At 45.0% G+C, this 25,882-nt stretch overlaps 1 protein-coding gene across 5 annotated transcripts in view; it reads right to left on the reverse strand.

Moving 5' to 3' along the window:
- Nucleotides 1–25,882, reverse strand: part of PPP6R3 (protein phosphatase 6 regulatory subunit 3) — a 99,324-nt gene that overhangs the window by 47,136 nt on the left and 26,306 nt on the right. For all 5 annotated transcript variants that reach the window (XM_021714110.1, XM_021714111.1, XM_021714114.1 and 2 more), the window contains exons 4-9: nucleotides 24,061–24,198; nucleotides 21,711–21,776; nucleotides 19,108–19,220; nucleotides 14,628–14,741; nucleotides 3,240–3,369; nucleotides 1,041–1,193 (exon numbers count right to left, since the gene is read on the reverse strand). In XM_021714110.1, coding sequence (XP_021569785.1) covers nucleotides 1,041–1,193; nucleotides 3,240–3,369; nucleotides 14,628–14,741; nucleotides 19,108–19,220; nucleotides 21,711–21,776; nucleotides 24,061–24,198 — 714 coding nt within the window. The remainder of the gene's footprint in view (nucleotides 1–1,040; nucleotides 1,194–3,239; nucleotides 3,370–14,627; nucleotides 14,742–19,107; nucleotides 19,221–21,710; nucleotides 21,777–24,060; nucleotides 24,199–25,882) is intronic.

Raw genomic sequence — 25,882 nt, forward strand, 5'->3', positions numbered from 1 at the left:
GTCGAGGCTGCGGTGGCCGGGAGAGGCCACTGCACTCCAGTCTGGGTGACAGAGTGAGACTCCAACTCAAAAAAAAAAAAGAAGCTGCAACCCTTTCCGCTTTCTTCTTTTCCCAGACTGCTCCTTTCTGCCATGTGCCACGTGGGCTCAACCCCGAGCTGAACCCTAGTGAGGATGGCCTTGCGGGGAGGGGGCCGAGGTGCACCTCAGGAAGCACACACAGGTTGGGGATCAGGCAAACCCAAGTCCTGGCCTCGCCCTTCCTACCAGGGACCGTCTCCCCTCTCTGGCATGACCTGAAGAACAGATGCCCGCTCACACACGGGGATTTGATGCCCGCATCGCAAGCAGTACGTGTAAGATGAGCACGCAATGCGTCTCGAGGTGAGCAAACTCCTCCTTTGTAAACCCCCAGGTCTCCCCCACACGTATGATGTGACCAGATGTCCTGTGAAACCTGCTGGGTGTTCACCCTCACGCCTCCTGTGCCGTGAGTGGTAGGATGGGGAACGCAGGTCCAGAGCTGGGCCCGTGGGGTCCAAGCACAAACCCTGGCATGGAGAACTCAGGACCCGGGAGCCTCAATGACTCCTGGACTTTTCCTTTCCCTCCCATGGGTAAGTGGAGTAACAGCTGTCCCAGGGAGGAACCCAGATGCAAACAGAGACCACAACGCCTCGGATACATTACAAAAACACATCCCAGTGGAAGGAAGATAAAGGTTTGTCCCTTGCTGATCTGGAACAGAGGCAACGCTGCACCAGCAAGCACTGTCCGTGGGAGCCTGAGCTCAAGGGTCGGGCCTGTGCCCTCATCACCTTTGAAATCCTGTATTATATTATAGTCATTTACGCACACAACAGTGACTACTGAACAATTATAAGCATTCAAAATTTATGGTAAAAGCAAGGCAAAAACTGTTTATGCTTGGACCAAGAAAGGTCACTGACATGTATCACACATTTCTAAGGCTGTAACTGGAGTCAGACATCCACAAAATATTAACGGGAAATTAAAATATCTGCGGGGGGGGATCTCACCAATATGACGCCAATGCTATTCAGCTCCATAAGGTCCCCATTTATACTGCGGGTGTTGGTTTGAAGCAGGCTGGATATCAACCTAATCACATTCAACCGGGTGTTCCCCACAGGGGGGTCTAGCACACCCCATGTGGTCTTCATCACACTTTTCTGAGGAAGAGAAAGTGTTCCAGTTAAGTCGAGTTAAATAAACAAGCAAACACAAGGTGCATGTGCTAAGACATAATTCTGGTTAACTAGCCCTGCAAGCAATCTGGCCTGAATTCTACACTGAGAGAAGCTCTGACACTACTACTGATATCCTTAAGATAGGATGAAACAACCAAGCAGGAAAAAAACCCACGTAGTCTCCCTAGACTGTAAGTTTTGTAAGAAACCAAATGTCCCCATGCCCCAACACTTCAAACTGTTCAAGGAAGAAAACAGAAAGCTACAGAAGACAATCAGAACGAAAAGCAGAAAATTCAAAAACGGACCAGAACGCTAATAAACTAAAAGAAGGTACAAGTGTTTCTAGAAAACAATCCTCAGCCTTTGCCAAATCTGTGATTAAAAATACAAATGCAGAAGTTGTCTCTGGATCACAGTCCTGAAACGTGATCAACCTAAACCTGTTCTTGCCCATAAAAGGGAGCTTCTACGGTGTGAAGACACAAAAGCAGCAGACCGCTTCAGGAGCCGGGAAGTCAGGCAGGAAAGGGTGACACATCACAGCCGCCAGCTAGCTGCCCTGGCTGGCTGAGTTCTTCGGCATCAGGACCCGCCCTCCTTCCTCTCTTCCTGAGGCCCCAAGGAACTGTAACGCTCCGAGTTTTACTCCTTGTAAGACAGCACTCGTTGACAGACTTTTAAAAGCATTTCATGGCCAGCCCAGGCAACACGGCAAGACCTCATCTACAAACAAATTAAAAAGTCAGCCATGTGCGGTAGTGTGCGTTGCAGTCCCAGCTACATGAGAGGCTGAGGTGGGAGGATTGCTTGAGTCCAGGAGGTCGAGGCTGCAGTGAGCCATGATTGTGCCACTGCACTCCAGTCTTGGCAACAGAGTGAGACCCCAACTCAAAAAACCCCACAAAAAACAAAAAAGAAAAAACAACAACAAAGTTCCACAGGTCTACTCACACACCATCATACAGTAAAATCAGGTACAGACTCAGCTCACTCACTCCTAGGAGTAAAAAAGCGATGCCCCGTCTGTCTTCCTGGAAACACGTGTAGCCGCCTCAGGCGCAGGAGGGCTCTTCCCACACAGGTGCTTCTCTTGATCCTTCTCCCACCTGTGATTCTCTCTTCTGTACTTCTTTCCAGGACCGGCACGATGGGTGCCACTCAAACACCACCAGAGGCACTGTCCCGAGGGGCGCCCACACTGTGGTCCGCACCCAACACAGGCTGAACGCAGACGAGAAGACAGGCTGGGACAGTCGCTGAAGGATGAGATGAGCTCTGAGGGCAGCAGAGGTGCCCTGCTTGCTCACTGACAGTGTCAGGCACCAAAAGATGGCCTGGGGCTGAGCCACGCATCCCGGTTACAGACAGAAGCTCCTCCTTCCCCCAAGGGGTTAAATAGAGAAGATCTAATTTAGAAACTTGCATTCTATGTTCCTAGTAACTCATACAGCAGACAGTCACAAAGACAGGACACTGGATGCACTGATACAGGGCAGAAGAAAAAGCCAAGCGTAAAAACAGGGGCTGGGAGCAGAATGCTCACGGAACGAATTCTTCACCAGACTCCAACAGAGGCTAACTCTTACCCTAGTCAAAATCTCTGCACCAACTCAAGGGGTGTGGGGTAAAACGAAAGAACCCTTCATGAACTGCTGCCAGTCTCTTAGGCAGGTCTCCACTGAGTCAGCGGTTATCTTAAAATCAGCACAGGATGCTCTGACCTGAAGAACTAACCCCCATGTCATTCCTTCCATGCTGTACACCGAAGCTTCAGTTGACTATTTCTTGTTATTATATTGGCATACAAGTACCCAAGCTGAGTTGCCTAAGCAGATATTTGTTCAATCCGACCACCTTCTCTGCTCAAAAACAGTAGAAACAACCAGCAGTGTGCCTTTTCAACACATCTGTACCTGTGCATGCAGGCCATAGTCAATCCTGTTACCGCCAAGGTGCAGAAACTTTCGAACAAAGACTTAAACCAAATTACTGGCTAGCCAACCACACTTAGGAGAACTCTCCTACCTTGGGTGGCTCAAGCAGGAGTTCATGAAAAGATCCAAGTCTTCCTCTGATGGCTTCTAGAACACTCTTGTTGACAGAACAAGCTGAATGACTCATGCCCGGTGGGCACATCTCTATGTGGCCTTCAAATCTTGAAACAAAGGTGATTTTAGTTATTATAGTTCCAGAAATAATCATTGACAGTACCAACAATGTCCACCTATTCTTAGTGATTACATAACTATGGAGTGATCAATAGAATGATCACACCAACATTTCTGGCTGCGAGGAGGGACAGGAAGAAAGCACAGCAAGGCAGAAGAGGGTGAAATATGACATCGGTGGGGACCAGTCAGTGTTACCTACCAATGGCTAAGGTGTCAAGTGAGAAACTCCATGCGATTTTTTCCTCATACTAGACCTTCAAATTCCTTGTTACTATTATACCCACAGCAAGTCGCTAACTGATCAGGACATGCGGAAAGCAAAAGGAGACCCAATCCCTGCATCGTAAGGCACACTGTGCTGGGGCTGTTATTAACAGCCAGGACTGTACCTGTTACACGGTTTTTCTGGAGTAATCAGCATTGTTTCCTATTTTAAAGGATTAAATTGTTCTTGTACATAAGGCTCAATCTATTCTCATTACAACTACTCCTTTCAGGAAAGCAATTACAGGTGGAAAGAGACTCCCAAATTCCAACCGATGCCAGTAACTACATGGGAACAGTGTTCTCAAATGAAGGCAGGACAGCATCCGGGACAGTGTTCTCAAATGAAGGCAGGACAGCGTCCGGAAGGGAGAAAGGACATCGGGGCAAAGGCCTGAGGACAGAGGCAAGAAGCTCAAACTAAAAGATATGTTGGAGGCCGGGCTCGGTGGCTCAGTCTGTCACTCTAGCACTTTGGGAGGCCATGGCGAATGGACTGCCTGAGCCGGAAGGCTCAAGACCAGCCTGGGCAATTTGGCGAGACCTCATCTCTACAATTAAAAAAAAAAAAATTAGCCGGGTGTAGTAGCACGCACCTGTAGTTCCAGCTACTTGGAAGGCTGAGGCGGAAGGACCGCCTGAGCCCAGCAGGTCAACGCTGGGGTGGCCGTGAGTGTGCCTCTGCACTCCAGCCCGAGCGATGAAGTGACTCTGACTCAAAACAAAAACAAAAAGGTATGCTTGAAAGTGGTGTGTCAGCTTCACAGCAGCAACAAAAGAGGCGGCTAATATACTTGGCTGGAGTGAGACTGCACGAGCCCAAGTCTAGGCTGCTTCACTGACCACCTCTTTCCTCTAACATGGAAATGAGGATAGTCCAGGATGTCTCTCTAGGACCTGCTGTGAGGATCACGCTAACGCAAAGGACCGAGGACGCTGCCTACCATGCAGTGCCTATTGTTATGACTACTGAAAATGTTCTACACACGTGATGCCAAGATCTGACAGCTACATGTAATAGCATTCGGAAACCCAGCTACTGGAAAAAAGGGAAGAGAAAGCTCGCTTTTATTAAAGTACTTTCTAAATGAATTGTGGCTTTAATAATTTATGTGACTAAACTTAGCTTTCTTCATTATAGTTTCCGTCCACACAGCCATACTACGAAGTTCTTCATAACCCCATCATTCCCAGCATCTGCGCATTTGTTCTCCTCGTATTTTAAGCTCAATTCCGGTAGAATTTACTTTCGCATAAAGCAGCAGGTGTAGGCATAATATGTCTTCTCCGAGCGGCTAAGCCGTGCACCGTAGCGCACTGCAGCGTCCCTTCACCAATAAGATGTCGTATGGTTGTTTACAGTTGTTGGCAGTATGAGTAAAGCTGACCAACATTCACGTGCAAGTTTCATGTGGCACAGACTCTTCATTTCACTTAGTAAATACTGAAAGTGCGACTGCTCGGTGATACGACACGTGTCTGTTTAACTTCATAAGAACTGACAAGTGGTCCTACCAAGGGGTTCTAACATGCTGCACTCGCAATAGTAACATGTGACTGTCAGTTGCTCCGCGAGGTCACCTGCACTGGGTGTTGTCTATTTGTTTGCTTTAGCTGTGCCATGGGCTCAATCAGACATTCCGCCAGAAGATTTGTCTACGTCCAGAGCCTGCAAACATCACCTTGCTTGGAAAAAGATGTTTTGAATTAAAGGTCTTGAGATGAAAGATGACCCTGGATGGTCCAGGTGGGCCCTAAATGCCATCCCAAATGCCACTGGAAGACAGAAGAAGAAAGAGACAGACACACAGAGGCAAAGGCAATGGAAAGATGAGAGAGAGAGGCAGGCGCAAGGCAAGGAGTTCAACAGCCACTAGAAGCTACAAGAGACAAGGACGCTTCTCCCTTAACACCACTGCCGACACCTTGACCTTGGACTCCTGGTACTCAGAACTGTAAGAGGATAAATTACTGTTTTGTGTTTGGTTCTGTTTTATTTATTTATTTATTTATTGTAAAGATGAGATCTCGCCAAGTTGCCCAGGCTGGTCTGGAACCTGTGAGCTCAGGCAATCCTTTCACCTTGGCCACCCAAAGTGCTGGGATTATAGGTGTGAGACAGAGCACCCGGCCATGTTTTGTTTTTTAAGAGACGGGGGTCTCACTCTGTTGCCCAGGCCGGAGTGCAATGGCACCCTCATAGCTTAATAGCATCCAACTCCTGGGCTCAAGCAATCCTCCCACCTCAGCCTCCAGAGTAGGTGGGACTACAGGTGTGTGCCACCACACTTGGCTAATTTTTAAAATTGCAATAGGGTCTCACTATGTTGCCCAAGCTGGTCTCAAGTGATTCCCCCAAATGGCTGAGAAATTTACTGCTGTTTTAAGTTGCAAATTGTTTGGTAATGTTTATAGTCACAGGAAACAAATATAAGTTGTTCAAAAGTTATGTGCTGTTATCTCAATGTTGTTTTAACTAGAATTTCAATAATAATGACAAAGGATTTGGCTATATTTTAGTGTATTTATTTGCTATCTTTGATTCTTTTTACTTTTTTTTTTTTAATCAGAGCATCACTCTGTCACCCAGGCTGGAGTGCAGTGGCACGATAACACCCACTGCAGCCTCAACTTGCAATTCTTTCATCTCAGCCTTCCAAGCAGCTGGCGCTACAGGCATGCACCATCACGCCTGGTTAATTTTTTAATTTATTGTAGAGACCAGGTCTTATCAAGTTGCCCAGGCTGGTCTTGAACCCCTGGGCTCAGGTAATCTTGCCTCCACCTCCCTAAGTGCCAGGATTACAGGCATGAGCCACTGTGTCCAGCTTACCATGACGCTTTAAATGTCTGTTCAAATCTTCTGCACTTAAAACTGGGTTGTTTATCTTGTTATTAAGTTTTCAGTATATTCTTTTTTTTTTTCTGAGTTGGAGTCTCACTCTGTCGCCCAGACTGGAGGGCAGTGGCTGCTCCCGACCACCACAACCTCAACCTGCTGGTCTCCGGCGATCCTTCCGCCTCAGCCTTCCAAATAGCTGGAACTACAGGCGCGTGCTACCATGCCCAGCTAATTTTTAATTTATTGTATTGATGAGGTCTTGCCAAGTTGCCCAGGCGGGTCTCAAGCCTGCGGGCTCAGGAAATCCACTCACCTCAGCCTCTCAAGGCATGGGATTACAGGCTGAACCACCGAGCCCGGCTCAGTATATTCTTTATATGCCTGATAAGTACTTCTTTAACATGGGATTTATAAATACTTTTTTGGCAGTTCACAATGTATTTTAACTTTCCTAAGAGTTTCCAAAAGCAGAAACTTCAAAATTTCAGTGTCATCCGAGTTGCTACCTTTTCTTCTATGGATTGTGTTTTGTCAAAGGCTTTGTTTCTTTTAGCCCTGTTATAGTTCTAGGATTTCCCTCTTGTTCTGGGATCCAAACTGAGTTCAACTTTGCATACTCTGCAAGGTGCAGAGCAAGGCCCACCTGTTTGCCCCCGAACGCCCATCTGTTAGGAGCATCACCCATTCGCCACTGAACTGTCTCCACGCCCCATCACATGTGTCACATGTGCCACACATGTGGAGATCCACTTCTGGACTCGGCTGTTCCAGTGACCTATGTATGCACTTTCACCACACCATTCTGACCACTGCAGCCATGTGTGAGGTCTTGAAATCAGAGTGTGGGTCCTCCGATTTTGTTCTCTCTTGCAGAACTATTGTGGTTACTGTACTTGCTTTGAGTTCACATACAAGTTTTAGAACTTGCTTGTTGATGTCTACAAAAAATCCAGCTTAGATTCTGACTGGGGTCGGGTTCAGTAGCTCAGCCTGTAATCCCAGCGCTTTGGGAGGTCGAGGTGAGTGGACTGCCTGAGCCTGCGGGTTTGAGACCCACCCGGGCAACTTGGTGAGAACTCATCTGTACAATAAATAAAAAATTAGCTGGGCGTGGTGGCACATGCCTGTAGTTCTGACTACTTGGAAGACTGAGGCGGAAGGATCGCGGAGTCCAGCAGGTGAAGGCTGTGGTGGCTGGGAGCGTGTCACTGCACTCCAGTCTGGGCGACGGAGTGAGACTCCAACTTGAAAAAAAAAAAAAAGATTCAGAATGGAATTGCAGTCAATCTACAAATCATTCTGGGGAGAAGTGACATCATAACAATACTACATCTTCTAATCCATGAGCACAGTATTTCTCTCCATTTATTTAGGTCACCTTTGATTTCATCGTATTCTGTACTTTTTGGCATTAAGCCTTGGACACATTTTGTTAAAGATTTATATATAAGTGTTTCTTTTTCTCTGCGCTATAGAAAATGATACTTTAAAAAACATTTTGGCTGGGCACACTGGGTCATGCCTGTAACTCCAGCACAAGGTCAAGGTGGGAGGATTGCCTGAACCCAGGAGGTCAAGCTACAGTGAGTAGGCATTAAGGCATTCCAGCCTAGGTGACAGAGACCATGTCTCAATTGTTCATTTTTAGTACACAGAAATGCAATTGATTTTTGAGTATTGCAATACTGCTAAAACTACTTGTTTGTTATAGTAGTTTTGTATATTCTTCAGGATGTCTTACAAAGTCAATCCTGACATCTGTGAGCGGATTCAGTTTGCTATATCATCTGACTGTTCTTTCTGCCTCACCCTACCTGTTCATACCTTCAGCGTGAGCCTGAATAGGATGATGGTAAATATCCTTTCCATGCTCCCAGACTCTAGGGGAAATCATTTCCATCTTTGACTACTACGAATGATGTTAATTATGGTTTTTTTTAAAAAGAGGGCTTTATCAGTTTCCAAGTTCTTTTCTATTTGCTGAAAGGTTTCATCATAAAAGAATTTAACAAAAGGATATGATTTTTTCTTCATTCATTTGATGTCTGTTGATGCGATGATTTGTGAAGGATGAATCAGTCTTATAATCCAAAGACAAATCATACTTAGTCATGACATACTATCCTCAGAATACAATGTTACATTTGATTTGCTAATATTTTCTTGAAGAATTCTACATCTCAGTTCTTGGTCTTGTGGAATCTTGTTAAACGCAGTAAGCCCTCTGTATCTACAGATTCAATACCTGCTGATTCAACCACTGCGGGTCAAAAATATCCAGAAAAGGCCAGGCAGGGTGGCATGTGTCTGTAATCCCAACTCCTTAGGAGGCTGGTCATGCTACCTTTCTTCTTGAGTGGTGTTTGACACCTTTTTCCCTGAAGGAAGTTGTCCGTCTCATCTAACTGCTGAATTTAATGTGTTGCTTGTAGTACTGATAGTATGTTTTCAATGTCATAGGAAACAGTGATTTCATTCCTGTTATTTGTAATTTGTCTCTTTTCTACTTTTTTCCTAGTCCATGTGGCAAGAGGTTTATCAATTTTATTGATGTTTTCAAAGGACCAGCCTTTGGTTTCAATTATTTTCTGTATTGCTTTTTTCTTCTCAATTCCACTGATTTCTGCTCTTAATTATATTACTTCTTTCCTTTTGCTGGCTTTGGGTTGGTTTTTCCTTTACTGGTTTTTTCAGGTGGGAACTTAGACCACTGAAACATGTTTTTTCTTCTTTCCTAATATAAACATTTAATGTTAAAACTTTCCTTCTACAGCATTCCACAAATTCTGGCATGTTGTTTCCTTTCTCAATTAGTTTAAAATAACTTTCTCATTTCCCTTGGCATTTCCTCTATGATACCTGGATTAAACAGCAGTGGGTTAATTTCCAAATATCTGGGGCTACTTTAGAAATCTTTCTTATTTATTTCTAGTTTAAATGCATTATGGTCTAACTATATATGCTGCATAATCTTTATTATTTTAAATTTGTTTTATGACTGATAATCTGGTCTCATTGTCAACTAAATGTGTCTCCCCAAAGTTCATATGTTGAAATCCTAACTCCCAATATGATGGCATTAGGAAGTGAGGCTACTGGGGAGTAATTAGGTCATGAGGAGAGAGCCCTCATGAGTGGGATTAGAGTTCTTGTAAGAAGAGACAGAGTGCGATAACCCCCTTGGGTCCCCTCCCCTCTGGGAGCTTTTCTGTTCTCTCAACAAATCCTGCTTTCTAAGAAAAAAAAAAGAGATAGAGTGAGATAGAGTGTGTTTCCTCTCTCTGCCACGTGAAGCTACAGTCAGAAGGCGGCCATCTGAAAACCAGGAAGGGAGCCTTCACCAGACACTGGATCTGCCACAGTGCCTTGATTCTGGACTTCTCAGTCTCCAGAACTTTAATAAATAAGTGCTTTAAAGTCCCTAGTCTATAGTAATCTGTTATAGCAGCCCGAGGTAAGACACTTGGTAAAAGTTTCATGTGCACTAGAAAACAATGTGTTGTACTCTGCTGTTGCTAGGGGAAAGTGTGCTGTGAGTCTCAATGAGGTCAAGTGGTTTGCTAGTGTTGAAGTCTTTTTTTTTTTTTGAGTTGGAGTCTCACTCTGTCACTCTGAATGGAGTGCAGTGGCTCTCCTGGCCACTGCAACCTCGACCTGCTGGGCTCTGGCAATCCTTCCGCCTCAGCCTTCCAAGTAGCTGGAACTACAGGTGCGCGCTACCACGCCCGGCTAATTTTTGATTTATTGTAGAGATGAGGTCTCACCAAGTTGCCCAGGCGGGTCTCGAACCCACAGGCTCAGGCAATCCACTCACCTCGGCCTCCCAAAGCACTGGGATTACAGGCTGAGCCACCGAGCCCGGCCAGTATTAAGTCTTTCCACATTCTTACTGATTTTCTGTCTAAATGTTCTGCCAACTCTCTATTAGAACAATTTCAGGTACACAGAAAAAATTGCTAAAACAGTACAGTTTCCATATAAGCCACATATAGCTTCTTTCCCCTATAATTAACAAATTACACTAGTTGTATATTTGTCGCAATTAACTAACTAATATTGACATATAAAATCCATACTTTATTTAGAGTTCCTTATTTTCTAACCCAAATCGCATGCTATTTGGCTGTCATGTCTCCTTAGCCTCTCCTTGGCTGTGAGAGACTTCTGATTACCCTGACAGTTCTGAATACTGGTCAGGGTCAGGTGTTCTGCAGAAAGTTCCTCAGTGAGGACACTCTAACGCTGTCCTCAGGGATCGGGTCTCTGAGAGAAGCCCTCGTGGGTAAAGCTCTCCTGCACAGCACCTCGAGGGCACGCACCACAGCGCCACATCCCCGGCTGCCGACCGAGGATCGGGCTGAAGCAGGGCCTGGCAGTTCAGCACTGGAAAGTTGCACTTTTAATTCTCTTTCTCCATACTGCGTTCTTTGGAAGGAAATCACGTGTGCAGCCCACACTTTAGGAGTGGGGACTTACGTCCCAGCTCCTTGAGGAGAGAGTATCAACATAACCAATTTGGAACTCTTCTACATGACAGATGTGCCTCTTTTCCCACATTTATCTATCTAATCATTTACTTATATCAGTATGGATTTATGAGTATATGTTCTATAATCTGGGTTTTAATAAAATACTATTTTTACTACACAAATTACTCCACCTTTGACCACTGGGGCTCTTTCACTTGGTTCTACAGTCCCTCAGACAGATGTCATCATTTTGGGTTTTTAATTTTTTAAAAAGTCTGACTATTTCCTCACATCTTGGCACTGTAAGCTTCTCCAGACCGGTCTTGCACATTTCAAGCCCTAGTCACAGAAGCAGCCAGGGCTCTTTTTACTGGAGGGTGGCGTCAGAAACCAAGACTTGGACACACGCTGTGCTTGTTTCCAGCAGCATGCCATCATGTCTAGGCCTTCCCAGTTCACAACCATCTCTTGTGTTTAACTCTTTGTATTTCAGTCTGGGTAACTGCTAACGTCCCAGGCTGAGTCTCTCATTGATGTCGAAGTTTGCCAACAGGCCCAAAGGCATTCTTCACTCCTGCTACTGTGTGTTTCACTTCTAGCATTATGAACTTCCCTCTCTCTGCTAATGTGCTTTATCTGTTTGCACACTGACCACTTTTTTCCATAAGTCTTCAACATATTAATCCTATTTAGATTCTCTCACAGTTTCTACATTTTGAGTCTAGTTCGACTGACTGCTTTTTCTCCTGAGAGGTTGCTGGGGTTCTTTTTTATCTTGTTTCTTGTAAATTTTGGTTGATAGGTGGACATATTGTATAAGAGAGCAGAAACTGATGTAAACAGTATTTACGCAAAAAAGAACATGTCTCTTTTCTAGGTCTTTAGTGTGGAGGTTTAAGCCAATCTAGTCAGCCACTGAGCTAGAACTGGATTCTGTTGTTACTATGATTTCTCTAGGTGCAGCTTCGTCTCGAGTTACTTAGTATTTATAGGGAAGGCCAGCCTGCCAAGCTCTTCCTCCCGTCTGCTCCTCCCTTGGTGTACAGCTTCCCTGCAGGCTAGCTCCTGTGTCTTGGGAGTCTCCTTCCCCATGCCAGCCTTTCCTCCACCGGCAACTGCTGTCACCTGTTACTCGGTGCTTAGAGGCCTGGTGGAGAGGGACAGGATGGGGAAAATGCCGTCTTGCCCCACCTCAGCATTAGGCAGTCGCGCATACCGGGGCCTTGGGGGTGGGGCCTTCTTGGGACCCTGCCCCTGTTCCAGTGCTAGGGATTTCTCTAGCGGTCTGGACCCCAAGTGACTCCTGCCCTACCATGGGAGACAGGGCTTACTCTGGTTCCATCTGCTGCAAACCATCTTCGCCTGTGTCTTTAGGACTCAAGGGCTTGCTGCTGCCCTTTACTCAGTGGCATTGAGAGTTTTGTCCAGTTGGGGCAAGAACAGAGAAGGATGCTGGAGGGACAGTACACATTTCCCCCAGAGCTAGGGCCCCATTCCTGGCCTACCTATGACGGAAGCCTCCTTGGGTCTCTCTTCCTGTGAAGAGAGGCTTGCAGGTGTGTGCAAATCACTCTTGTCTCTGAAAGCTCTCGGGGTTTCTTTACTCTCCTTGCCCTCTAAGATGCTTTGGGAGATACGTGACCACTCTACTACATTCATTTAAAAAAAAAAAAAAAATCACTGAACCATAATTTTACTGAGATAAAGAAGGACACTATTAAGAGAATGTACCCTGGCTGCCCCAGTACAAGAACTGTAATACAGCTTTGGCTCCCTCTGCTACATTGGGGAGATGAATCTCTCTCTCATTTACTTTCTAAATAAACTATATCGCTCAATCTAAAAACAAAAAAACAAAAACTGTAATATACACTAACTTCTCCCTTGTTCCTCATTCCCTGGGTTTGTTAAAATTATCGAATTCATTCCATTTGTTAACACTTGACTTATTTCAATTACTTATTATTAACACTTAAATTTCACAATAATATTTTCACATCTCTGTTAATTTCTTGTTCATGACTTATCTTTCCTTAAGTTCTTCATTCTTATTTTTCTGCTTGGGTTTGGTCAAGTCCATATTCAAGTAATTTTATCTCAATATACAGATGGAACCCTGAGTTCTCATATGTTCAAAAATGCTTCTTCTGTCTTCATATATCAACAGGAGTGTGTATTTCAGGCTCAAAATCCCACTGTTTTATTCAGTAGTCATTTAGCTTCATAAATGAGATGCCTGGCAATCTGACTGGCTAGCCCATTTTTTCTTCTCCAGATACTTTGAAGATTTACTCTTTATCCTTGGAATTCAGAAATCTAATCAGGATAAAGCTAAGATCTGAGTCTTACTTTTAAAATTTAATCTTGTTTGGTATTTGGTAAACCTTTCTGGTTTGAGAATAAGTTCCTTCCGGTTAGAAATTTCCCTATTATTTCTGTTATTATTATCTTCTCTATTTGAGTTATACAATTATGAGGTTTATTTTCCACCTCCATATGCAAAATTTTATGCTTTCTAAAAAATTTGTTTCTCAAGTCAAAGTAGTTCGTATAAACCTCCCAGCAACACCGAATGTGTTTTCAAACCCCTTTAACGGATGGTGTGATGACCTTGCAGCATCAGTAGCAAAACAGTCCTAAAGCACTTGATTAAGAACTTATTAGTTATACTATTTAAAATATGATCTGTCTGGGAAGACTTAACTGTTAGGATGACGAAAGATTGGCAAACCAGCAACAGAGATTAGGAATTCGGAAAGTAGAGGCTGGTCATTTTGCTAGAAACCAAAATTAGATCGTTAAAAGTAAACCTTGTCACCGCCAACAGCCCAAGCTTCCCATACTAAGGGCAGACACCTTCCGTGCTCCTCAAAGCCCCTGCTTTACTGACTGGATCCAACACAGAGAGACAAAAACACTTACAATCTCTAAATCACACAGTCCTGGACCACTTACTTATACGTATCTCTTCACATTCTCATACTCCCAGAGCAGTCGGAAACCCTGACAATGAGGAAGTTAGCACTGGACATAAACTATAAAGACTTCCAGGACATGCATTAAACAGATGGCTGGTCCAGAGGCAGAAGGCCACATGTGGGAGAAACAGACTAAACTCCTGATTATGAAACACTTAGCAGGAAGTTATCCTTAAGGCCTCAAGCCACCTGCCCAGTCATTTTAAAACAGCCTCCTGAACTGCAGTGCCCTCGAATGTGAAACCCAGAAAACACAGCCTGGCGGCTTAAGTACCCGCAGAAAAGAACCATGAGATGCAAAGAGGACCCAACTCTCCAGGAAAGCAGACTGCTGGCCAGAACACCTACTTTTAACTATCTTGAGCTGCTTTGTGTTGGAGCCATTTCACGCATTCTTGATTTATTACAGTAGCATTTTCCTTACTACAAAAACCCAAATATGACTAGAGTGTAAAAACTGCCAATAAATAGTGTTCGTCAAGCTATATTTTTCAATGACATCCCTACGTATGGCATTCATATAAAACTAAGGTACAGTTTGTACAACAGAAAAAGACTCACCATCTGAAATTTAAAGGAATGCCATTACAGCTATCTCCCAGGAACTTCACTTTAACCTTAAAAACCTCCCCCCCCAAAAACCCTAAAGCAAAAACATGGCTCATTTTGTAAGATAAAGAAAAGCATACGTTGGTCGCCGAGTCTCAAGTAAAGTCAGCAGGATCTGGATTGCACTAACGATGGCTGATTCATTCTTCTCCTTGTGGAAAATGTTTGCTAGAAGTTGCTCTATAATTTCTTGTCTGGGGAAACAAATCAATAGTTAAGCGCTAAATGCAACATCACGTAATACTTAACAACTTCAGAGAAAAGCATCACGGAACAAGATGAATGTCAGAGAAGAGTTCAATCGCACTTGGGTGTACCTGTTTTACTTTTATATATTTGTTAAAGTAGGCGATTGATCTTATTTATTATAAACAACCGCACCCCCGCAACACACACGCACATTTTTTCCTTCAGCAGGATGCCTGGGTCCTGTTTGCCTTTTTAATTTTGTTGAGAGCCAACGAATGATTCAAGACAGAAAGTCACCTCCCTACTCGGACCAGGGCTGTCGTGTAGTGATGGCTGAGAGTGGTAAGAAGACTTAGAGTACCCACCCCACAAAAGGAGAGAAAGCTTTCAAAACAGATAATTAGAACCCATAAATGTTTTCCTACAAAGACATAAAGGCGTAATTAACAAAGATGGAAATCCATTACATTTATACAGACATTCTCAAGGAGAATCTTAGTGTCTTAGGATCTGAGTAATTATCTGAGTTCATGTGAATTAAGAAATGGAACCTCCCTTGCAGCGTGACGTGCTGGGGTACCCCTGGCTGTTCACCTGGCAGAGACGCCAGTCATCCCAAGTACAGCTGTGCTCTGCAGACTGTACACCAGCTCCTTGACCACCTCTTGCCAAGTTACGGCAGTAAGTAGGAGAGAACCTCTTTCTATTTGGGGAAAGCAGGTTAAACTCGTGTCTCATCTAACTGCAGAGGGGCCCCTGCAGGAAGAGGCTTATGAGTACTTCCAGAGCAGCAGTGAATTGCTAGGAGAGCACTAGCTAAGAGTATTGTGAAAGTCACTCAACACACAGCAGTCTATAGACTAAATACTGGGTCTGGAATGAGCTCTGAAACATAGACATTTGGAGCAGAATGGTGGTCTTCCAATAGCAGCCTATCTCCAGGTGGAAGGGTACGTCATGATGACACAGCATGCAACAGCAAATGCCCATATCCTCGCATTCAGTCACAGTACTCTTACTTATCAGAGAACAATATCACTCTTTCATAAACACAGAGCCTAAAGAAACACCTAACAGAAGCTCTAGGCACTTCACGGCTTGATCAGTTGGTAAGTATACCGAATCCATGCAAGAATCCACTATCTACAAGAACAATATCATAGCCAGCAAAACTGTGATGGTCAAGATTCAACAACACAGCAGGGCGCAGTGGCTCACACCTGTAATCCCAGAACGTTGGAAGGCTAAGATGGGAGGACTGCTTGAATCCAGGAGTTCAAGATCAGCCTGGGCAACAAATCAAGACCTCATCTCTACAAAAAATGGGGCATGGTGGGTGGTGTGTGCCTGTAGTCCCAGCTACTTGGCAGGTGGAGGCTGAGGGAATGCTTGTGCCCAGGAGTTTGAGGCTGTGGTGATCTGCAATCATGCCACTATACTCCAGCCTAGGATAACAGCATGAGACCTGGACTCAAAAAAAAGGATGCAACAACATAGTAGCTGCTGTGTCACAGTCTGGGTCTTACCTAAACACATAAATATTACTAAACACAGGGAGCAATAAACTGGAAAAACAGGGTAAAAGGAATGCCTTCACATTTCTTTAAATAAAATGGTGTATGCTCATGTATAGGAGAAAATATATTCACTTTCACATTTAAAAAAACAGGAGTTTCTCGGTGAACAGTAAACTTGTCCTATGAGTTGACAGATGCACGAAGCCATGCAGGGTCTTTATCTATACTTCTGGGATAATGACTTACTTTTCTTTTTTTTAATGGACAGTCACAGGAAAGACTTCTACAAAACAAATTGGCTCAAATGGTGTCAAATCCAATTCATCATCAGCATCAAAAATTAAGATACACAGTCTAATCTTAGCACAAGTAGTTTTTTAAGAAACCTTTAAACTTTGGAATTTTCCAGAGTCACCAAACGTCCTAAATTTGGACCCAGGCTTCTCCCAAGCTAAGCCTTCACTACCTGACACCTCAGTCCACTTTCTCAGACTTTCCAGTCCCACTACCACCCTTTTTTATTATCCCTGTCTTCAACCTCGGCTCATCTCAAGCTCTTTTCTGAAGTGCTAACCTACACTTACGTTTATACATGTGGGGTTAATATATACGTGGGGCCCGGCCTGTGGGTGGTATGGCATCAGAATACAGAGTTAAGTAAGGCATTTGTCTATTATATATGGTCAGGACATCAGCTTATTTGTATATCATTATATAACAATTATAATTTATCAAATATACAGATACTATGTATTACATAATATACTTATCAACTATATATACAGATGCTATTATGATTAATACAAGTTTAGTAAATTCAGAAATCTCTTGTCCCTGTATATTTTCTCAATCAGCAGACACTAGAAAAAACTGTCACAACGTGGGAGTATGTCAGATATTAGATGGGTTGGTCCTCATGTTCAAAAGGACTGTGGGAAGTCCCCATTACAGATGAAGGCTCCCCACTGCTAAGTGCAGTGAAGGTGTCATCTGCTGACATCACAGGGCCACTGACTCATGAGGTCCATGAAGCTAAAGAAACTTAATCCGGCTAGTACGTCAGGATGTCAGTTCTGAGTATATCCCCATCTCCACTCCAGGAATTACAGATGCCTGATCACAGGACAGAAGACACAGCTTGAAATATGAGAGCTAGCACACACACAGCCCTGGCGGCTAGGCCACACCTCTGGGCCAGAAGAAGCGTGTGGAGGGAGGGCTGCAGGCACGAAGAGCGCAGAGGGGCCAGGGAGCAGGCTGGCACGGAGCTCTGCCTAGCGGAGCCCTTCACTCTGGGTGGCCACGGAGCAGCCAAAGCTTAACTCACCCGAGGGGACACATTCTACGTGTGAAAGACATGTAAAAGACACACCAGATTTCCAAAACACTGCATGAACACTTAAAATTACATGTGGCTTTTACTCTGTTGCTATGGGACAGCACTGCAGTGAGTCATATGAAACCGGAGATACTCAATGTTTTGACCCTGCTGAAATGAAATGCAAGTTGGCAGGGCTCAACCTAATTAATACGCCAACCAGCATGTGAATGTGAGACGTCTTATGTGTTTAAAAGGAGCGTATAGCTGTAACGCCAAGGATTACCAGCGTAGGGAGCTTCGGGTCGGCTGCCCAGAAGTCAGCCTCTCTTGCAGTCCTGCTACTTGGTCAGTTCCTTCCTATGCCACGCCACAGCTACCTCCCCAGCACAGAGGTTCAAACAAGCGGGCCCGTCTCTAATCTGTTCCTGGCCTGTCTTGCTTGTACTTGTCAAGAAGATAATACAATGCTTTATCTTAATAAGAGGGTATTTGTTCAAGGTCGTTACATCAAAGGATGTAGAAGAGCCTTGGTATACACATGGGCTGACAAAAATCATTTTAAAGAACTACAAGTGGCCAGGCCTGGTGGCTCATGCCTGTAGTCCCAGCACTTTGGGAGGCAGAGGTAAGAGAACTGCCAGAGTTCAGGGGTTTGAGATCAGCCTGGGCAACTTGGCAAGACCTCATCTACAATAAATGCAAAAAATTAGCCGGGCATGGTCGTGCACGGCTGTGGTCCCAGCTACTTGGAAAGCTGAGGTGGAAGGACTGCCTGAATCCAGGAGGTTGAGGCTGAGGTAGCCACGATTGTGCCACTGCATTCCAGTCTGGGAGACAGAGGGAGACTCTGACTCAAAAAAAAAAGAAAAGAAAAGAGGAGAAAAGAAAAAACTACAACAGCACTAGACTGAAGCAAGATTTCCATGAGTACTTAACAATGTCAGCCGTACACACGCTTTCCAATTAGTCACTCACCCACAGCGGGGGAAGGCTGATTCTTCTCTGTTTAAAATAACGTTCAGCTGTTTGAATGCAGGTCAAATGCATGCCTATGTTGACAGTAAACATTCTCTGGGAAATGTGTGAGTCTACAAAAACAGCACCCCATCCCCAAGCCCAGGCAGTTTTCTATGTAAACATGAGGTAACTGTTCAGGTAACTGCTCCTCATCAGTGGCAAAGATACAGTTTTTATCATAGATAAAAACTGACTACAAGGGACCAAGTTAGTGCTTATACAACACTTTTCTTCATCAAAGACGAAGCAGTGACTACAGTTATGATATGACCACCACATCTAACGATGGCCCTACAGAATTCCAGCTTACAAATAATTGCAAAGTTCCAAGTCTACATAGAACCCCACTGATCTCTACAGGGATGCGAGAGGCAGGTTTTCCCATGTTCTCACCCACCCAAGGTTATTTTCCAGAGACATAATTCCCACACAAGAACATTTATCGATCACTCACGATGGTAACATAGCAAACAGCATCAATATAAAAAGGGAACAAGAACAGAGTTTTAGACATACCTTTCTAGAGTGGCAAGCAGGGGGTCCGGCTCTGTACTGTTCTGAATTTGTAACATCTGGTCTCTGCTCAGGCGAACAATCTCACAGAGTGACTGTGATGCATTTGAATGTCGCTACAGGAAAAAAGTACAATTTTAGCAATGAAAAATTTTGCAAGTTAAATTTATAATAAAAAATGAAGAGGAAAATCTTAAGAAATAACATGAATTAACACTGTCCATAAGATTCTGTGAATAAAAAGTCAAGCCCAAAAGAAGCACCATCATGAGTATTTTATTCTGTCAGGCAAATAAAATCCTGTCATGGCTCTCCACGGCCTACACTGGTCACACTTCCACCACTTCCAAAACTACAAGCTTTATAATACGGCAAAGTACATACACTACGTGTAGGGAGATGTGATCAAAGTTCTGACAAAAAAATTTTCTATAATTGAATACTTGAATAAAAAAATGTAACAGTTGAGTAGCCCAAACCCCAAAATCTGAAATTTTAAAAAACATTCCGAAATCCAAAATGCAAGAGGAAAAAAAAAAAGAAAAAAAATACAAAATGCTCCAAAAAATGAAATGTGACACTTAAAGGAAATGTTCATTGGAGCATTTTGGATTTTCAGATTCAAGATGCTCAGCCAGGATAATGCAAATGCAAGGACTCTAAAATCTGAAAAGAAAAAACACCCCGAAATCCCAAACACTTTAGTTCCAAGCATTTCAGGTAAGAGATATTCAACCTATATCACCAAAATATACTCCCATCAGTAGAGAAAGATGCATACATTTCTTTGGATTAAAAGAAGTAAAATAAAAAACAAATGCAGTTTTCTGGAGAATACCGATGGGTAAGAAATATAGACGTTCTCTCAGCTTGCTGTGTGCCGCTGGCCTTCCAGGAAGGTCTAAAATCTCAGCGCTCGCGGACGCTCTATTCCACGGCCGGAGAATCGGAGCCTAACTCAAAGACTAAGCAGTATGCTCCCAGCCCAGGCAGAACGGCCAGATTCTAGAAATGGCAACACATACTCGGTCATTTCCAAACCTACTGACTGGTATCAGGGGCTTAACATTTCCTCCAAAACTACAAACTAGTCAGTGTAATGTTAACATGAAATTTAACACAAGATAACACAAAAGTAACAACAGGACTATCCAAAAGGCAAAAAGAGAAGGTGCTGCCGTCTACAAAGCTTTCCCCTCAAAAGACGTGGGGTAGAACTGGACTTCTCCCTTGTCAGTTTCTCCTGGACCTTCAGACAGCTTCTCCTCAGCAATGCTCTGCCTATCCCCCATCCTACTGGGCCACTGTCCTCCTATCCTACCGAGCATCAAATTCTTCTGGGCAAGAACACGAAGCTAGTGAGTCTCAAGCCCCATTCACGAAATTTCTCCATAAATGGGGCAGGCCACGCTCCTGTCATGGCTCTCCATGGCCTGCACTGGCCACACTTCCACCACGTGGGAAATGTGCTCCTAGAACGACCAAGCTCCCCTGCCCACAGGAGGAGGGCTTATCACCCCTTCAGGCTCAGAGCTTTCTCTTTCCAAGCAAGGGTTCTCACATTCCAGCACTCCCAGCACTCAATCCACGTGCACCCTGGACAAGTTCAGAATATCGATTCTGGCAACAGGAACAACCACTGCAAGGGAGCACAAACAGCACTGTCCCAAGGAGGAATAACCGGGAAGTACAGCCTTTAATAAAGTCCAGGTACCAAATATTTTTGAATGAATCCGAGTGGAAGGGGATAGATCCACCATCTCACAGTTTTACCTCTGAGAGACAGACTATCTATCCTCCAGCTGCATGCCTTTTCCTTTGCTCTGTCCATCCACTACAACCTAGAGGCATTCGAGGAGGACCTAGGCCCCAAGACACCCTGTACCACCCTTAAACCACCTCCTTGGTAGATACTAGGTTGAACCATACAGAACGGCCATCTCTGTAGATAAAAATGGATGACTACTAGCAATTTCATATGGCTTGCCCGATGCTTAAGATGGTGACTCTATCCACCTCTTCCAGCGACACGCACACCTACTGGCCCCGACAGGCATCCCCTCAGCAAAGGGCTCAATCTGAAACTCCAAACAAGCATCAATTCTACCACCAGGTCAATCTTTTAGTACCTGGGACGAAGGCCAAACCTGTCAAGGCTTCAAGTCAGGACCAGGAAGCTTAACAACCAAATTACTGGAGGGATTCAATGATGACCAACATCCTGCTATGCTGATTGCAAAGCTTTAGCCAGACCAGATAAAAGGAATGCACATGTGGCCACATCAACTGGGCTACAGATGGCTCTAACAGGAAAAGAAGCAAGAACGAGGCAGGTCTGTAACAAAAGCGGCAGGTTCAGCAGAAAGTCCCGCTCCAGAAAGGAGATGGGGCTGGAACAAGGGCCTACTGAACCTGGATACAGAAACTCTCTGGGTACTGGCAAAATGCAATGTTGTTTACCAGAGCGTCAACTTCAGGAACAGATTACTGCTGTTCCACCTGTCCTCTCTCATCATCATCACAACTAATACAAGTATGCTGTGCTCAAATAAACAGTTCTTTTTATTTTCTTAAAATCAAGCTTACATTCACATAAGAGAACTTACATCTTCTTCTTGCGATGGATGGACTATTTCCACAAGCCTCTGGATAATTCTCTCCTCATTTAACCACTGTAAAACACATTGTAGAAGCAATCATAGCAATGAGTGGCTCCTGTTCAAGCCCCAATGAAGATTAACATACTTGGAAATATCCATCACATTTTAAGTAGAATGTTACGGGTTTCTCTGGACTTTGAACACTACAGAAAATTAAAAGTCCCCCAAGAAAAATGCCAGTGAATATATTATTTTAACTGGTCAATAGTACCCAACTCCCCAAATTACAATATTCATATTGTCCTTAATCATGGGGTAACTCCCAGACATTCAGCACTGAAAGGGTCTGTACTCTGGTTAGTAAGAAGCGAGGGCGAAAGACTAAGGAAGATGATGGGATGTGCACATTTTCTGTAAGAGACGTTTGCTCTGATGTTTGCTGTAGAAAGAAGAGCGATATTTAGTATCAAGTTTCTGGACTAAGAAAAGCAAAAGATGGGCAAAAGGGGCTTTTAGACGACAAAAACAAACCCACTGCAGGAAACGTGGGGGCAGGGGAATCACAGAAGCAGGGTTATCTGCCCTTTCTTGTGCTGGCCAAGAGCTACAATCACAACTGTGGCAATCTCTTTGTAATCTACGTATGAAACACTACAGTGAACGAAAATGAAGGGCATTAGAATAAGAAAAAATCAGCTGGCTTAATGTTAGTTCCACAAGAACTTCTCCTGGGGAAGCACGCCCACTGAAGCAAAGCGTAGAGCTGTCAGGCAGCACCACAGAGGTAGAGGCCCAACCCACATTTTAAGATACTTTTTAAAATGTGCACACAAATCCTCAGCAATCTTGTTGAAAGGCAGATTCTGATTAGGAAGCCAGGAGTGAGACTTGAGGTGATGGATTCCTAACAAGCCCACAAATGCTGTCTGGGACCACACTTAGAGTAACAACGTCCTGCAACAGAGGACGGTAAACACCCATGGGCAGGGAGAAACCATGCAACTGTCCTGGTGGAGAACAAGGCGGGCCTGGACCCCTACTATCTCCAGAGTTATTCACAGCACCCACATTCCAAGCCCACTTTTTGGACTAATCCCCCCAATGGGACCCCTAAATACAAAGAAAGATGCTTAGAGCTTCCAAGTATCTTCTCCAGCCCATGCCTTCATGAACTCTCTCCATATACAAATCGACTCCTTTGGAAATGGACCCGAAAATTTAATCCAGAAGTGACCAAAGGATCAAATTACTTTCAGCAAACCTGAACAAAGTTCCCCTCATAACAATCCCAATACAAAGATAACCCTCCTCTGCTTGTTCTCGACAGTCTTCCCTGAATCCTCAACTTCTTTTGGGAAAAGGAACCAGGCGTCCCAACTTAAGACCCCTGCCCACAGCCAAGTTCCAGGACATCTGCTAGGTGTGCTGAGCTGGCTTATTCACAAGAATCTCAGTGTCTCGGTCAGTGGCAAAGCCACCCTGACCCCATCACACAAATGTCCACCCGGCACACCCATCCCTCTCAGAAGAACATGCCCTTTCCTGGCACCACCAGACAGCCCTTCCTTCTCACAGGCCCTCCCGTCTGTCCTCTGTCCTATAGGTCTCTGGTAAAAATAGGCATTTTCAACAAAACGTGTTTCCAAAGAAATGAGTAAGTACTACCATTCCAGGGTAAGCAGGAAAGACAGAAGGGACCGGGGAACAGTTCTGGAAAGCTCATTAAGAGGGAAAAGGGAGAAAGGACGAGACAGGAAACAAGAAGAGGACACAGCCGAGAGCCCAGGAGAAACCCTATTTCAGGTGATTCATGCCCCTTCCCCAATTCCAACTACAACAACTACCCGAGGGGCACATACCCTAAAAGACACCATTTGTCTGAATCGTAAAATGAGTCCTTTCAAAGAAAGCCCTGCTCATCCTCTAGCCTCACACTCCTAGGCACCCATGAGGACAAAAGTCGCCTGGAGCTTGGATCCCCGGAGGAAGAGGAAGGACGAAAGAGGAAGGACGACCTGGAGACAGCCCTGCAGGGTGTGGCCACCCACAGCATACTCAGACGAGACTCTGAGCTCCCCACCCGCTCATTTCTGTTCTTACCACCAGACAGCTTTAAGACAAATCCTCAACCTGCTCTGCCTCGCCACCCTCACAGAAAACCAGCAAAGAGGGAAAAAACACTCCCAAGAAACACCCCACACACCTTGGGGATGTGACTGTCCCGAATCCCGGACCTGCAAAGTATGGCTCTCTCCCCTGCTACAGCAACCCCTCCTTCCCCCCAGGTGGTTGCTCCCGCAGGCAGCAGCCTGGGGGGCTCCCCACCAGCCCCCTGCCCGGTCAGAGTTCTACTCACATTCAGCACGTCTTGCCTGGGCTGTGGAGGCTCGATACACGTCAGAAGCCTGAGCAACAAGTCCATGATGGCGGAAGTTCCTATGTGCTTTATGACGAGGTCTACAAAGTCACGTTTCTTCTTTAAGAAATCCACAATCTAGGGAACATACCAGACACAGAAAGACACATAGCTATAAATGTGAGATGCTTTCCATCCCGAACCCACCCACCAAATCCCAGCACCACTTTAGACTGAGGAACCTTAGCAATAAGACGCCCAACAGAAAGGCCTGGCTGACAGTGACAATAGTCAAGACCCGGCAGGAAGAATCTTCCGTAGACTGCCCCTAACACAAACACAGTGAACCAGAATCTTTTATTCCTATTCACTTGCATTATTAATTTTCAAGGAACGGGGACCAAAAATTTAGTGTGTCTAAAAAGATCAAAAGGTAACACTTTGTAGGTTATGGACATAAAGCAAATATATTCAACTTTGCACGAAATGCCTAATACTCAAAATCCTAGTTATACTCTAGCACATATGAGAAAAAAATTCAAAACAAAGATTTCTACTTGAGTCAAAGTTAACTCCCTCACATGGTTACATGAACATCACCTTTGAATTTGACCTGAGCAATTCTCCGGATGAGATTAACACAGAGCAGTGGCTGGTCTCTACAGAGGCTGAGAGCCACACCGAGGGACAGGAAAGCCTAAGAGAATGAGCACTCTGTCCCCAGGGCGCTTCTGCACTGGGGAAGAGGGGGCGGCTCTATCCCGTGCAGCCTGCATGTCCTCTGCTTTCGTCCATGTGCCTGTGTCATCAATCCCAAAACTGTCCAGGAGGCCCAGAAACAACGTGGCAGCTGCTGTAACAGGACCCATGGAAGTTTTTCAAAAGGCCCGGGAGGTGGGGATTGGGTAACTCAAGGTTACAGATGAGGAAACCAAGGCTCAGACAGGTTAGGTATCTTCCAGAGCTAAAAAGGGGCTGTGCTGGATTTTCACCTGGACGTGGAAGCCACAGAAGCCACCATCTTTCCATGATCTCACAGAAGTCACCGAACAGCCGAGGTGACACCGACAACTGCTTGCTATGGTCAGGTGTGAACAGAGGCCTCCCATCACACCCTGCTTCTCTAGACAATCAGCCACTCGCAGCTGAGACCCGTCATTCGAAAAGGACCAGAAGAAAGAAGAGGGGAAAAAAGTCCCATGTGACCAAAATGCTTCACAAGAATGGGCTGCTCAGAGCCTGGATTCTCTCATGAAGGATGCCAGGCCTGACTAGTTTGGCCACTTTCACCCATATCCTCACACCCTTGATTGCTGCAATCCTGGCAGGTCTGCTAGAGTTTGTACTTGAGCATCTGAGGCTCTAGGTGTTCTTTTATTTCCACAAAAGGGGCGGAACCACCGGCTCCGGAGCCTGAAGGCACACACCCCACGAGTGCTGTGGACAGCAAGGCCCCGCACCACGATGAAGCTGCTGAGGTGCTGAATCGTGCAACAACACTGAAGATGCGCTTCAAATGGACCTACTGTCCCGCAAGCAAACGCGTCTTTATCGGTGAAGCCGGCCGAGTCTGAGTTTTTGTCATTACTTGTGGCAGCATAAATCCTAACTAATATTATCGCATGGAGGCCTCTTGCTGTCACTCCCAGAGTCCTGGGTGGAGAAGTCCAGGAGCAACAGGCCGATGTGCTCTCGGCCCCATGTCTACCTGGGCCGTGCCAGCATTCCTAGATCATCTGTCTGGCCCAGAGGCCCAACACAAACGCTCAAAGCCCCGGAAAGTAGTGGTGTATTCTCCCTCTGTGTCAGATGCACACTGAAG

The sequence above is a fragment of the Carlito syrichta genome, unplaced genomic scaffold (genome assembly GCF_000164805.1).
Source record: "Carlito syrichta isolate Samal-C Ts95f unplaced genomic scaffold, Tarsius_syrichta-2.0.1 Scaffold305238, whole genome shotgun sequence".
Classification (NCBI taxonomy): Eukaryota; Metazoa; Chordata; class Mammalia; order Primates; family Tarsiidae; genus Carlito; species Carlito syrichta.